Source organism: Cetorhinus maximus, chromosome 5, assembly GCF_964194155.1.
Source record: "Cetorhinus maximus chromosome 5, sCetMax3.hap1.1, whole genome shotgun sequence".
In the NCBI taxonomy this organism is placed as follows: domain Eukaryota; kingdom Metazoa; phylum Chordata; class Chondrichthyes; order Lamniformes; family Cetorhinidae; genus Cetorhinus; species Cetorhinus maximus.
This window is the reverse complement of record NC_135883.1, coordinates 160572520-160588424: the sequence shown is the minus strand read 5'-3', so window position 1 is coordinate 160588424 and position 15905 is coordinate 160572520. Positions and strand designations below refer to the sequence as shown.

The 15905-nt window shown below is 45.5% G+C and overlaps 1 protein-coding gene across 1 annotated transcript in view; it reads left to right on the top strand.

Moving 5' to 3' along the window:
- Positions 1-15905, top strand: part of xdh (xanthine dehydrogenase) — a 134044-nt gene that overhangs the window by 114857 nt on the left and 3282 nt on the right. Inside the window, exons 30-36 of the mRNA XM_078542721.1 lie at positions 1102-1230; positions 1371-1445; positions 3214-3266; positions 5037-5151; positions 7736-7801; positions 8280-8468; positions 13641-13808. Of these exons, the coding sequence (XP_078398847.1) occupies positions 1102-1230; positions 1371-1445; positions 3214-3266; positions 5037-5151; positions 7736-7801; positions 8280-8468; positions 13641-13808 (795 nt within the window). The remainder of the gene's footprint in view (positions 1-1101; positions 1231-1370; positions 1446-3213; positions 3267-5036; positions 5152-7735; positions 7802-8279; positions 8469-13640; positions 13809-15905) is intronic.

The window sequence follows — 15905 nt, the reverse complement described above, 5'->3', positions numbered from 1 at the left end:
TCAGTCTCCTAATCAACAGAGGCAAGAATAGATTTATTGGTTATTTAAGTCATTCACTTAGTGGTTGTTCTAGAGGCAAGATAAGGAGGGTATTTTTTTTCACTCAGCGAACTGCTGTGATTTGGAATGCACTGCCTGGAAGATTGCTGGAATTGGATAAATATTTAAAAAGGGAAAATTTTTGAGGGTAAACAGAAAGTGGGACTAACGAATAGCTCTTTCAAAGTGGTGGCATGTGTACAATGGGCCGAATTCCTCTTTCTGTCCTGTATTGTTCTGTGATTCTAACATATTGCCCCCAGCAGAACCTCCCAGATTCACGACTTATAACCGCTATGAACAACAAGGCAGTGATCTGGTGGGCACACCTTCAAGATTCCCTTCCAGATCACACATCCCATCCTGACTTGGACACATTAGACGCTTTGTCCATTCTTGCTGGGCCAAAATGCGGGAATCCCTGATTTAACCATGATGGTGGGAGCAGCAATAAGGCCAGGGAGCACAACATTTTTCTTAAGTTCTTTTCACAGGATGTGGGCGTCACTGGCTAGGCCAGCATTTTATTGCCCATCCCTAATTGCCCTTGAGAAGGTGTTGGTGAGCTGCCTTTTGAACCGCTGCAGTGCGGTTTTTATTTAATTGTGCTGTAGGAACATCCACAGTGCTGTTGGGAAGGGAGCTCCAGGATTTTGACTCAGCGACAGTGGAGGAACGGCGATATATTTCCAAGTCAGGGTGGTGAGTGGCTGGGAGGGGAACTTGTAGATGGTGGTGTTCCCACCTATCTGCTGCCCTTGTCTTCCTAGGTGGAGAGGTAGTGGGTTTGGAACGTGCTGTCAAAGGAGCCTTGGTGAGTTGCTGAGAGGTAACTGCTATCAGAGATGCAAGATCGGTATCTAGCTCATCAGTTCAAGAAGGTCCATCTCTCACACCATCTCAGGGCAACTGGAGATGGGCAATAAATATCTGGTCTACCAGTGATGCCCACATCCCAAGAACAAACAGAGAGAAACATAAAAGCCTACAATAGGTCTAGAGCTGCTATGCTCTGAAATATTTTAGTAAATGATTACCTTTTTGAATATTCTTTGTATTTAGGTTGCCAGTAAAGCTCTGGGAATTCCAATCTCCAAGATTCACATCTCTGAGACAAGCACCAACACTGTCCCAAACACAAGCCCGACAGCTGCTTCTGTAAGCTCCGACCTGAATGGAATGGCTATTCACGTAAGAATTCAACCTTGGAAAACCTCTTGCCTTTATTAAACGAAATTCTTCAGGCTACATGGTTGCACTTGAAGCCCCTCCCCAAAAACAAATAGTGATTCAAGCGCATCTAACAACCCAATGATGACTGTTTGTTTCAGGACGCATGCCAGATCCTTCTGAGCAGACTGGAACCATTTAAGCTCGCCAATCCAAAGGGGACCTGGGAGCAATGGGTAGGTACAACATAATTCGGTGCAATGGCCTTTCATTCTGATTAACGCCTCTCGTTTCTTCGATGACATAATTTGGAATTTCGCAGTTGGGAGAAGCGAGGCTCTATACAGGTAACACTTGCTCCAGGTAATCTCCTGCACTGGTTTTGATTGTTTGAGCAGGTTGTAGAGGAATTTTCCACAATTTTTCCTTACTGCCCCTTGGTTTTTCCTGTACTCTTATCTGAGAGACTTTTTCTTCGTCATCTCTTTTAGCGATTCTAACCTATTCTTTAACCCCTCCCATTACCCATCCTAGATTTCTGACGGTTTTCTATAGTTTTGTTATACATGGGGCAGAATTTGTAGGTCGACGTGTGAGTGTGCACCCGACCCGATCAGACATGTAATCGCGCAGGATGGCGTTGGGCGAACCTCCCGCGTCATCCCGCACTCGCACGATATTTTGGTCAGTGGGCACGCACGACTGTCGGAAGTGCGCCCGCCGACAATTAAGAAGACAATTGAAGTTGTTAAAGCTCCAATTGTCCTCGATTTTTTGTGGTCCGTCCAACCTTATGGTTGGCGGACGGGCGAATCTGCCAGGCAGACTTTACATTTTTGATGAAACTTCATCCAAAGGCAGGATGAGGTTTCTGATATTAAATTTTTAAAAAATATATACATGGGCAGAATTTTCATCATGTTTATATTCAGGTGACTGATTCTGATGCGTGGACATTTTTTTCGTGTTTTAAAAATCTTTATTTAACTGTTTTAAATTCTTCAGCTCCCTGAGGCAGCGCTTTGCCTTCGGGGAACTTTTATTCAGCGCTCGCCCACGCCCACGCTTACGTCAGTGCCCGCCCCCACCCCAGCAGCGCTGAGCGTTTCAGCGCACGTTTCACGCTGGTTGTCCGTTATTTAGCCAGTCAGCTTGAAATCGTGGTCGGGGGCCTTTCGTTCCCTGGCTGCTCCCTGGCCCGCCGATCCCGCCCGCACGCTGACCTAAAACTCCTGCCCCTGGCTTCACCTTGCAATTCCCATTGAAGCCTCAGTTTACTGTAAACTTATTTTTAGGCCCGAAGCTCCATTCTTTGATGTGCCGCCTTTTTTTACCAAATGGGGAACGTGATTGTTTTGTACTCTGTGCATCGCCCCTTTGAAGGATGTCCCACTGCTGATGCCGGAGGTCCAGGAAGGAGGTCCTGGTATGACATGCCCCCTGGTTACACCTTGACCCCTGCAAGCAAACCTCTACCCATGACAGTGTCTAACATGAGGCCCACAAACATTTGGTGTGGCTGAGGTAAACCATGTGGTCCATAAGAACATAAGGAGAGGCCTTACGACCCCTTGTGCCTGCTGCACCATTCAGTAAGATCATGTCAATTTTCAGCTTCAACTCCACTTTCCGTCCTATGCCCATATCCCTTACTTCCCTTAGTGTCCAAAAATCTATTGATCCCAGCCTTGAATAAACTCAACGACTAAGCACGCATGGTTCGAAGGGCAGAGAATTCCAAAGGTTCACAAATAACCCTCTGAGTGAAGAAATGTCTCCTCACCTCAGTCTTAAATGGCCCATCCCTTATCCTGAGACTGTGACTCTGTGTTTTAGGGTATCCAGCCAGGGGAAATGACATTAAGTAAATCATCAGTTCTGTAACACACTGCAGCAAATTGCCTACAAGGCTGACCCATCGCAAGATATACGGCCGACCTGAACTTTAAACCTGAGGGAGAGATCCTTAACTTTCTTATTTGTTTCTGTGTTGTCTTCCCCCAGATCTTTGCAGCTTATATGGACAGAGTGAGCCTGTCAGCGGCCGGATTCTACAAGTAAATACCTATGTCTGCTTACAGTTTGTTGATTTACAGCTGGTCCAGCCCCTGAAATAGACAAATTTATAAAATGGGCAGACATGTATGGCAGATGAATTTTAATGCAGAATACAGTAGTGCAAATTGCAGCATTTTAGGAGATAGAATGAGGAGCAGCAAATGGTACAATTTTAGAGGGGTTGCAGGAAGAGAGAGACCTTGAGGGTATCTGTACACACATCTTTGCAGGAATGGTTGGGAATGAGTAGGTTGTCTTATGAGGAAAGGTTGGACAGACCGGGCTTATTTCCACTGGAGTTTAGAAGAGTGAGGGGTGACTTGATTGAAGCATACAAGATCCTGAACGGCCTTGACAAGGTGGACGTGGAAAGGATGTTTCCTCTTGTGGGTGAGTCCAGAACTAGGGGGCACTGTTTTATAATTAGGGGTCACCCTTTTAGGACAGAGATGAGGAGAATTTTTTTCTCTCAGAGGGTTGTGCAACTTTGGAACTCTCTGCTTCAGAAGATGGTGGAGGTGGGGTCATTGAATATTTTTAAGGCAGAGGTAGATAGATTCCTGTTAGGTAAGGGAATCAAAGGTTATCAGGGGCAGATGGAAACGTGGCACTCAAAACACAAGCAGATCAGCCTTGACCTTATTGAATGGCAGAGCAGGCTCGAGGGGCCGAATGGCCCTATTTCGTATGTTCATATAAGACTTTTTTTAAAAGTACACAAGATCCTCGACTGCATGCATAGAGGCACAGAATATAAAAACTAGAATGCTAAATCTCTATAAATGATGGGTTGGGCCCAGCTGGAGGATTGTATCAAATTTAGGGCTACAGACTTTGGGAGGGATGACGAGACCTTGGAGAGAGGAGATTTACTAGAATAGTACCGGTGAAGAGGAGATTCTGTTATGTGGACACACTAGTGAAGTTGGAATTGTACACTTCGAACAAGGAAGGTCACAAGGAGATTTGATAGAAGTGTTCAATGTTATGAAGAGTTTTGATGGAGTGGATAGGAAGAAACTGTTTCCACTGGCAGGAGGGTTTCTTTTATTCTTTCACGGGACATGGGCGTCGCTGGCCAGGCCAGTATTGCCCATCCTTAATTGCCCTTGAGAAAGTGGTGGGTAAGCAGGCGACACAGATTCAATGTAACTGGCAAGAGGGGGGAGCTTTTTTACACAGCGAGTTGGTGTGATCTGAGTGCACTGCAGCTGGAAAGATGGCGGAAGCAGCAGGCTGATTCACTGAAGTTTGAAAAGCAAATCGAAGAGGAAAAGTGTTTTTGCAGGAGGATGGGGAAAGTGCAGGCAAGTAGCATTAAGGTTGAGAAATCTCTCAGAGAGCCGGCACAGGCACAATGGCCGGGATTTTCCAGCCCCTCCCACCAGTGGGACCTTCCGGTCCCGCCGAGGTGAATGGGAGTTTGAATGGCCTGCCTCACCGGGGCCAGGAAACCCTGGCCAATGAGCCGAATCTTTGCTGTATCATTCTATGAATGCTCCAGTGTTTGACAGAGGTGGCACCTGCACTAAATCTCTGTAGGCAAGTGGAGAGTATTCCACTTGGGCCTTGTAGATGGTGGACAGGCTTTGGGGAGCCAGGACGTGATTTACTCACCGCGGGATTCCAAGCCTCTGATTGATCGGGTGATGAGAAGTCATGTTTTAATAAAGTGTGTGAGTGGTTCTGCTGGGCTTGGCTAAGAGTTCATTGTTGCAAAGGGTCATGATTTGGGAAGGTACTGACACAAGTTGGTGTTTCTCAAACAGGATTCCTGACCTGAACTATGACCCGGAGAAGAACGAAGGAAGAGCTTTCAATTATTATAGCTATGGTGTGGGTTGCTCTGAGGTTGAAATTGACTGCCTCACTGGGGATCACAAGGTAAGGACCCAACAACAAAAATTTGAATTTATATAGCACCTTTAACATAGTAAAATGTCCCAAGGCACTACCACGGAGCATTACCGAACAAACTTTGACGGCAAGCCCCCCAAAGGTTTTGTCAAAGTGGTAGGCTTTAAGGAGTGTTTTTAAGAAAGATAGATAGGTGGAGATGTTTAGGGAGGAAGTTCTGGGGTTTGGGGCCTTGACAGCTGAAGGCAGGACCAACAATGGTGGAACAATGAAAATTGAGGATGCGCAAAAGGCCCGAAGTGCACGAGCGCAGATATCTCTGAGGATTATGGGGCTGGGGGAAGATTACAGGGATAGGGAGGGATGAGGCCATGGTGGGGTTTGAAAACAGTGATGAGAATTTTAAAATCAGTTAACCAGGAGTCAATAAAGGTCAGCGAGTACAACGGTGATAGGTGAATGGCACTTGGTGCAAGTTGGATGACCTCAAGTTCACAGAGGGTAGAAAATGAGAGACCAGCATATTGTGGGTAATGGTGTGGGTAAATTCACCATGACCTGTGGAAAAGAAAGAAACAGAGGCTTGCATTTATATGATGCCATTCACAACCATCAGAGATAGATGGGAATGTGGAATTTGAAACACAAACAGATCAGCCATGATCTTATTGAATGGCGAAGCAGGCTTAAGAGGCCTAATGGCCTACTTCTGCTCCAATTTCGTATGTTCGTATCAGACATCTCAATGTACTTTTGTCAATGAAGTACATTTTTTGAAGCATTGTCATTCTTCTAATATAAGAAATGTGGCAGTCAGTATGGGCACAGCAAGTTCCCACAAACAGCAAGGTAAGAATGACCAGATAATCTGTTTTTGTAATGTCAATTGAGAGATAATTATTGAACTAGCACTGGAAATAGCTCCATCTCTCTTCTTCAGAAGAGTACTGTGGGATCTTTCACATTCACCCGAGAGGGCAGGCAGGGCCTCACTTTAACATGCTATCTGAAAGAGGACACCTCTGACATTGCAGCCTTCCCTCAGTACTGCACTGGAGTGTCTGCCTAGATTTTGTGCTCAAGTCCCTGGTATGGGACTTGAACCCACAACCTCCTGATTCAGAGGCAAATGTTCTACCTAATGAGATACAGCTTATACCTTACCATATAGTTACTTAATATTAGAGCAACTGTCAAATGTACTTGAAGTGAATTTCAATCATATGCGCACAACTGCACACCTGGCCAGTGAACAGGGCAAGGAGCTGCACCAAACAAAATTAAAGTACTTCAGCAACTCACCACGGCTCCTTAGACAGAACCTTCCAAACCCCGAACACTACCATCTAGAAGGACCAGGGCAGCAGATAGATGGGAACACCACCACCTGGAAGTTCCCCTCCAAGCCACTCACCACCCTGATTTGGAAATATATCACCGTTCCTTCACTGTCCCTGGAACTCCCTCCCTAGCAGCACTGTGGGTGTACCTACACCACAGGGACTGCAGCAGTTTAAGAAGGCAGCTCACCACCACCTTCTCAAGAGCAATTAGAGATGGGCAATAAATTCTGGTGTACCCATTGATGCCAGATCCCAAAAAAGAATTATAAAAAAACAATGCTTACCTAGTGTGTGGTAAACACTTCAAGAAACAATGTGTGGATTGGGGCTGTTGAGTTAGGCGCTCTGTGTTATTTAAATTAACCTGTTCACTGTTGCGGGATTTGTAAATGATGTGACTGATGCTGATTAATGTTTCTTTAGCTGTGAGTGACGGGCCTTGACATCAATCTACTCTCTGGGCTGGATTTTCAGGGAGCCATTTTCCCCGACGCTCAACTGAAATGTCAGTCGGGAGCCCACCCACCAATAAGACATCTGTCCCGCAGCCATTTTACACTGGCAGCAGTGTTAATTGACTCAGGGTGAGACTTGCGCCTCCATCTGGTTAGGAAGTTCTGCCTTAGAGAGCTCCCAGCCAATCCAATTGTTTGTGCCCAGTGGTTGTCACCGCTGGGACTGCAGGCGTTCCCTGAAGAAGTGCAGGTTATGGAACCAGAATTCAAGGTAAGCCCAGATATCGGCAGGGCCTGGCTGATGGACCCCGGTGAGGGGGTTGGGGAGCAGAATTTGAGGGGCCAGGGGGAGGGTTAAAGAGGGGTTATACCTGGGGGGAGTGCCTCCAATGGGCACAGAGGGACCTCCAAAGCAGGCCCCCCTCTGCCCCCTTGCCCAGCACCAGCCTATACAGTAAAAGCTGCCAGGCTACTCACCTGGCGTGGGCCTACCATGGGTAAAATAGCGATGGAGGTTGAATGAGGCTCTCAGTTGGTCATGTAATAGGCATAAGGGCAATCAGGTTGCCTGACATCTCCGTTGCCCTCCGTAAAATGGGAGGTCAGGGATGGGTGGGAAGGCAGTGGGAAGGCCATGCACTGCATTTTATGAGCCCCCCACAACCCCCCCTCCACCCCATCCCACTTTCAATCACACCAGCGGGGAGCCATAAAGCCCAGCCTTATATCTCTGTGTAAAGGAGTGTGGGTCCAGGTGGTTTTAGTGTCACATTCGAAGCACAGGTCTTCACTCCTGAATATCCTTGATTTCAGAACCTTCGCACTGACATCGTCATGGACGTGGGGCTTAGCCTGAACCCTGCGGTGGACATTGGGCAGGTGAGGTACCTTGGCATCGTGAGGAATGTTATCCCTGAGCCTGTGACAGGGGCAGTGGGGAAAGAAGAAAAACAAAAGATGGACAGAAAGAAAGAATGACTGACTTGCATTCCTGGAGCACTCTCATGAGATCAGGATGTCCCAAATCATGTCGCAGCCAATGCTTTTTGAAGTATGGTTACTGTTGGTAATGTAGGAAACACAGCAGCCAATTTTTGCACAGCAAGCTCCCACAAAGAGCAATATGATAATGAGCAGATAATAGTAATGTTGGTTGAGAGATAATTATTAGCTCAGGACACCAAAGGGAACTCCCTTGCTCTTCTTCAAAATAGTGGCACAGGATCTCTTACATCCACCAGATAGGGCAAAGGGTTTAACATATATTTTGAAAGATGAAAGGGAGGGTGGATGGGGTTAATGTCAGTGTTTGCAAGGAGACTAATTTAGTGACTCTCTCTCTCTCTCTATTGCTCAGGTGGAAGGAGCCTTCATGCAGGGCCTTGGTTACTTTGCTATGGAGGAACTGCGCTATTCACCAGAAGGTGTCCTGTACACCCGGGGACCAGGAATGTACAAGATCCCATCAGCCAGTGACATCCCAACACAATTCAATGTATCCCTCCTTCGGGAATCTCCGAATAGAAAAGCTATCTATTCGTCCAAGGTAACTCACCCTTTATTCATTGTTTAACAAGTAGAACGAAGGAAGTATTTTTACTCCAGTATCACATCATATGTTGGCTGCACACTTTGCATGCACAGAGGAGACAGCAGCTCTCATCTGAATGCATCAAGGATTTGGAGAGATGAAAGATGCTAGTGTCTCTGGCTTTAGAGGTATTGAGTAAAAAAACAAGGAAGTTATAGTCAGCCTTCCTTCATCTATGCATAGGAGCCTTTAAGGGGAAGCTAGATATGTAAATGAGTGAGGAAGAAATAGAAAGGTATGTTCCTGAAAAGAGAGACATGTTGCTGAGGCTCTTTGTCTTCCACTCATCAGGACAAATGAAAGAATGCCAAATTTCAAACAATCACAATAATTTATACCACAAGAGAAAAAGGTGCTGATTGGTTGGCAAGTCAATTATTGGCTGAGACGTTGCCATGGAGAAAGCAATGGGGAACTACAGACACCCCAAAGCTCCTGGGTAATTCAAAAAAGTCACAAGGCTTGAGCACATTCCTTTTGTTTGCAGAGAATGGTATAAATATATGTTGCTTCCAGCGAACATAAATGAGCCATGTTACAAGCCCACTGTTTTTTTTAAATTATTTGATGGGATGTGGACATCGCTGGCAAGGCCAGCATTTGTTACCCATCCCTGATTGCCCATGAACTGAGTGACTTGCTAGGCCATTTCAGAGGGCAGTTAAGAGTCAACCAGTTTGCTGTTAGTCTGGAGTCACTTGTAGGCCAGGCCAACTGAGTTCAGCAGATTTCCTTCCCTGAAGGACATTTGTGAACCTGATGAGTTTTTACAACAATCCTTGATATTTTCATGGGCCTGAATTTTCAGCTCAGCGGGCAGGTGCGACCAGCGGGCCTGGGAGCGGTCGGGAAACTGACCACCGACCGCGATCGGCCCCCGACCGCGATTTCACGCTGGCTGTCCAATTAACGGCAAACCAGCGTGAAACGCACGCTGAAATGTTCAGCACTGCCGGGTTGGGACGGGAGGATGGTGGGCGGTGACGTTTCCGCGGATGAGCCCTGAGAAAAAACTCCCTGAAGGCAGAGAGCTGCCTCAGGGAGCTGCAGACCCAGAAACCATGAAATAAAGTTTCGAAAATCAGGAAGAAGATGTCCAAGCATCACAATCAGGCACCTGAACATATGGATAATAAAAACGCTGTCCTTCCATAGATTTTTATTTTTATTTTATTTAATAACGGAAACCTCATCCCGCCTTTGGATGAGGTTTCATGAAAAATGCAAAGTGCTGATTCGCCCGTCCGCCAACCATAGGGTTGGACGGATCACAAAAAATCGGAGTCAAATGCTTCATTGATGGGCTTAATTTCCCCCTTAATTGTCGGTGGGCGCGCTTCCAACCAAAATATCGCGCGAGCGTGGGATGACGTTGGGATGCTTGCCCAATGTCATCTCGCGTGACTTCACGTCTGAGCAGGTCGGGCGTGTGCCCGCTCGATCAGTGTAAAATTCTGCCCATCTTAACCATAACTGAGACTAGGTTTCAATTCCAGATTTTGTTTTAAATTAATTGAATTGAAATTCCACCAGCTGCCGTGGTGGCATTTGAACACATGTCCTCAGAGTATTAGCCTGGCTCTCTGGATTACCACAATGCCACCATCTCCTCTCTTAAATTGGTCATTAATATAGCTATTAACACACTCAGGGTTGTTCAGCAAGTGCTGCCCAATCACAGAACCTCCAAGGTATATTGATAGGGTCAATTGAGTTAGGGTGGGAGGAGGTTAATGTGGGAGCATAAACACCAGCAGGGATGATTGACCAAATGAACTGTGTCTGTGGCACATTCTATGTAATAACTTAGCCTTAGCTTGAGTATATGTCCATTTCAGGGCACCGCATTTTAGAAACAATTTCGAGGCCTTGGGGAGAGTGCAATTAAGATTTACTGGAAGGCTACTGGGGATGTCAGAATAGAAGAATACAGAAAATAGGAGCAGGAATAGGATATAGAGCTCCTCGAGCCTGCTCGGCCATTCAGTCAGCTCATAGCTGATCTTCTACCTCGACTCCACTTTCCCGTTCTATCCCCATATTCGTGTGTCCCAAAATTCTATCAATTTTCATCTTGCATGGTAGCATTGGGAGCAATTTAGAACCCAGAAAAGGAGGACCAAGAAACTGATTAAGAAAGGAAAAAGAGAATATGAATGCAAGCTAGCGAGGGACGTAAAGACTTCTTTAGGTGTGTGAAAAGGAAAAGACTACCTGGGACAATTGCAGGCCCATTACAGGTGGGGACAGGAGAATTTGTTGATAAATCCCCTGGACCAGATGAGCTTCATCCCAGAGTGTTGAAGGAGGTGGCTAGAGAGATATTGGATGCATTGGTGGTTATCTTTCCAAATTCTAAAGATTCTAGAAAGGCCCCTGTGGACTGGAAAGTAGCAAATGTAACCCCAATATTTCAGAAGGGAGGAAGGGGGAGAATGGTGAACTATAGGCCTGTTAGTTTGACGTCAGTGGTAGGGAAAATGTTAGAATTTATTATGAAGGATATGATAACTGGACATTTAGAAAAGAATGGTAAAATTGGGCAGGGTCAACATGGATTTATGAAAGGAAAATCATGTTTGATGAACTATTTGGAGATTTTTGAAGATATTACTTGTAGCATAGATATAGGAGAACCCGTGGATGTGGTGTATTTGGATTTTCAGAAGGCTTTTGATAAGGTCACGCACAGGAGGTTAGTAAATAAAATTAGCGCCCATGGGATTGGGGGTAATATACCACTATATATACTAGGCATTGAGAATTGGTTAACAGACAGAAAGCAGAGAGCAGGAATAAACATTCATTCTCAGGATGACAGACTGTTACTAATGGGGTATCACAAGGATCAGTGCTGTGGCCACAGCTGTTCACAATCTGTATAAGTGATTTGGATGTGGGGACAAATGGAATATTTCCCAATTTGCTGATGACTCCAAACTGGGTGGGAAGATAAATTGTGAGAAAAGGCTTCCGGAGGACTTGGACAAGCTAAGTGAATGGGCTAGAACATGGCAGATGCAATATAATGTGAATAAGTGTGAAGTTATTCACTTTGGTAGAAAATACAGAAAGGCAGAATATTTCTTAAATGGTGAGAGGTTGGGGAGTGCAGGTGTCCAAAGGGACCTGGGTGTCCTTGTTCATGAGTCACTAAAAGCTAGCAGGCAGCTGCAGCAAACAATTAGGAAGGTAAATGGTATGTTGGCCTTCATCGCAAGGGGGGTTTGAGTAATGGAGTAAAGATGTCTTGCTGCAGTTATATAGAGTCTTGGTGAGACCGCACCTGCAGTATTGTGTACAGTTTTAGTCTCCTTATCTAAAAAGGGATATACTTGCCATAGAGCAACTGCACTGGAGGTTAACCAGATTAATCCCTGGGATGGTGGGATTGTTTTATCAAGGTAGATTGTGGATCTGGGTCTGTATTCTATAGAGTTTCAAAAAATGAGGGGTGGCTTCATTGAAACCTACAAAATTCTTACAGGGCATGACAGGATGGATGTAGATAAGAAGTTTCCCCTGGCTGGTGAGTCTAAAATAAGGGGACATAATCTTAGGGTTGCAGGTCGGCCATTTAAGACTGAGACGAGGTGGAATTTCTTCACGCAGAGGGTGGTGTACCCTGGAATTCTCTACCCCAGAGGGCTGTGGAAGCTCAATCATTGACCATGTTCAAAACAGAAATCAATAAATTTCTGGAGACTAATGACATCAAGGGATATGGGTGTAGCACGGGAAAGTCAAGTTGAAGTAGAAGATCAACCATGATCTAATTGAATGGCAGAGAAGACTCGATGGGCTGAATGGCCTACCTGTTCCTATGAATGGACTCAATGATTGAGCATCCACAGCTTTCTGTGATAAAGAATTCCAAAGACTCAATCATCTGAGTGAAGAAATTCCTCCGCATATCAGTATTTATTCTGAATCTATGACTCCAAATTCTAGACTCTCCAGCCAGGGTAAACAGCCTCTCATCATCTACTCTGCCAAGCCCTTTTTATCCATTTCAATGAGATGACCTCTCATTCTTCTAAACTCCAGGGAATATAGGCCCTTTCTACACAGGCACGATGGGCTGAATGGCCATCTTCTGTGCTGCATATATCTATGGCTGAAACCACGCAGTGTGGCCGTCCAATTTGTCTGTGTGTTGTTTCACCGAGGGCATTGACCCAATAAAATGACAGGCAAAGGATATCTCGGTAAGAGATAATAAGATTGCTCCACAGGTGTTTTAATAATGGTGACATTGCCACATACATTGCCAGCATCACACGTTGTGGTTCCAACCATTTTAGTTATCCTTACTCAGCAATGTTTCCTGTTGTCATTTCCTCCCCATATCACAATAAAACTGGTTACTTTTGAAAGCAGTAGATGCTTTTATAATCCTCACCATCACTTTGCAAGGTGGCTGCATATCCTTAAGCGACTTGCCTGATTTTCCCTGATCGGGCATCAGGGTATGAAATGGGTGGTGTGGAGGGTTTCCTCAAGAGTTGGTGGCTTAAGACATCACCAGGTGTGTCATGAAACCACACAAGGTACAGGTTTGACTCCTGGTTTATCTATCTTGCCTGTTCGGGTATTACAGTAGGCCTCAGTTCCCTTGGGATAAGGGCGGTGGAGGAGCAGGGGAATGCTGGAAATGATCCAGCGTTCCCAGTCCCGAACAACCTCTGTCGGAAAATGCCTGGGGTCAAAGGGCACAGTCATGTCCCCTGCTGCCTCAGTCAAATTGCTAGTTACTGTTGAATGTGGAGTGTGAGTGTAAGCATTTGTAGTGCAGGCTTCTGGAGCCACTAGGCCACAGCAACAGTCAGTGCCTTCAGGAGAGGCGGGGGAGGTGGGGGGGGGAGGCGTCGAGAGAACATTGAAAGTCACAGTGCCAACTGGGACTATCTTTATTTATTGGCTATGTGTGGACTAGTTTGTGAAACCCTTCAGTAACATTTTTAAAATAATGAAGGGGAGTTATATAACAAAAAATCAAGACTTAAAGATCATCAGCTGGATGCTGGAGCTACAGGGTTAAGCATTGTCTGTTTATTAACTGAATTAGTGTAAGTGATTAACTCTATTCCAGGGCTGTGGGATATAAACAGTGTCTGCTTATTCCAGGCTGTTGGAGAACCCCCGTTATTCCTCGCGGCCTCCATATTCTTCGCCATCAAAGATGCCATTGTTGCTGCCAGGGCAGCATCTAGAAAAACAGGCCTCTTCTGCTTGAACAGCCCAGCAACACCAGACAGGATACGTAACGCCTGCATTGATGACCTGACAGAGATGGTACGTGGGTCTTCCCTTAGCATCAGGGTTGTTGGGAACATCATGACCAAAAATAATAAATTAACTCTTTCTCAGGGTCAGTCTCACCCCTCAAGCCTAATACAGTCTGCTGATAAGAGTTTCAGGAACAGGGTAAAGTCATTAGATCCAAGAGTCAGTTCCTTTTTCATGGATCTTTGCCTAACCATCTTTGCATTATGGAAGATCCTGGTGCCTTCAGCTGCCAAGGCCCCAAGCTCTGGAATTTCCTCGCTAAATTTCTCCACCTCCCTACCTCTCTCCTTGTTCCTTAACATGCACCTTAAAACCAACCCTTTGACCACACTTTTGGTTGCCTGTCTTCTTATTTGTATTAAATTTTGTTTGATATCACTCCTGTGAAATGCCTTGGGATATTTTACGTAAGAATGTAAGAAATAAGAGCAGGAATAGGCCTCTCGAGCTTGCTCTGCCATTCAATACAATTATGGCTGACCTTCAACATTAACTCTACTCTTGTGTTCTATCCCCACATTCCTTAATTTCCCTAGTGTCCAAAAAAATCTCAGTCTTGAATATAATCGATGACTGAGCATCCAAAGCTCTTTGGCTAGAGAGTTCCAAAGATATATAATGTTCTGAGTGTGGAAATTTGTTGTCCTCTCAGTGCTAAATGGTCACCCTCAACCTGAGATTATGACCCCTGCTACTGGCCTCCAATGCCAGCGAAAATAGTGCCTCAGTATCTATCGTATCAAGCCTTCTAAGAATTTTATACATTCCAATGAGATCACCTCTCCTTCTACAAGACTCCAGAGAGGCTGGAGGCCCATTCTGCTCAATTTCTCCTCGTAAGGCAACCCTTTCATCCCATGCAGGAATCATTTAGTGAACCTGGGCTGCACCCAAAGGCAAGCGTATCTTTTCTTAGGTAAGTAGACAAAATCAGGATTTGGACCTCCAGATATGGTCTCACCAAAGCCCTATGTAATTGCACCAAGTCTTCCTTGCGTTTCTCCAATCCACTTGCAACAAAGGCTAGCATGCCTTCCTGCAACACTGCCGTGAAGCATCTTGGGATTTTATGCTGCATTAAAGGTGCTATATAAATGCAAATTGATGTTGTGGAGGAGGCCATTCAGCCCCTAAGCCTGTTGCACTTATTCAATCATAGCTGATCTGCATCTCAAATTACCCACCGTTGATGCGTATCCCTGGATTGTTGTCAGCATCCTTCCCGAGAATGTATTCCACGGCCACACCCTTGGATAATCTGCCGGCCTCCATGAATCAGACCACAATTCTGTGCTCCATCAGCAAGCAGCAACAATACTTGTATTAATATCGCATCTCGTCACCCTCAAAGCACGACACACATTGGATAACTTTCTACATGCAGTCACTGTCCTTATGCCAACAAATGCAGCAGCAGCTATTTTACACAGTGAGCAAAGGAATTAATTAGTTTTTTTGCAATTTAGGTTAAGGGATAAATATCCATCAGCTATATCATTGGGGATAACTCCCCCTGTTCTTCATCGAAATAGTCTGTCACCATATTTTTTATAAACAGCCGAGAGGGCAGATAGGGTTGCAGTTCTGTGCACATCCAAGTAACACCAGCTTAGAGGGTGAAGCACTCGCTCAGTACCGTGTCTCAGCATAGATCAGCAGCTCAGGTCTCCAGAGTGGGGATATCAGCCGATGACTTTTTAAAAACTGTTTGTTTGTGGGAATCACTGGCTAGGCCAGTGTTTATTGCCCATCCCTAAATGCTCCTTGTTCAGAGGGCAGTTAAGAGTCAACCACATTGCTGTGGGGTCACATGTAGGCCAGGGGTGGCAGGTTTCCTTCCCCTTTCATTAGGGAATGATCACCATTAGACATTTATAGAATTCAAATTCCACCATCTGCCCAAGGTGGGATTCAAACCTGGGCCCCCAGAGCATTACCCTGGGTCTCTGGAATACTAGTCAGTGACAATAGCACTGTGCTATGCCATTGCCTCCTCCCCTGCCTACCTAAGCCAAATAGAGCAAATGGCCTTAATGCACAGGCAACACGGCCACATAACATGAAGTTTGTGAATATCAATAGCAGGAAGGGAAGTTAGTGATT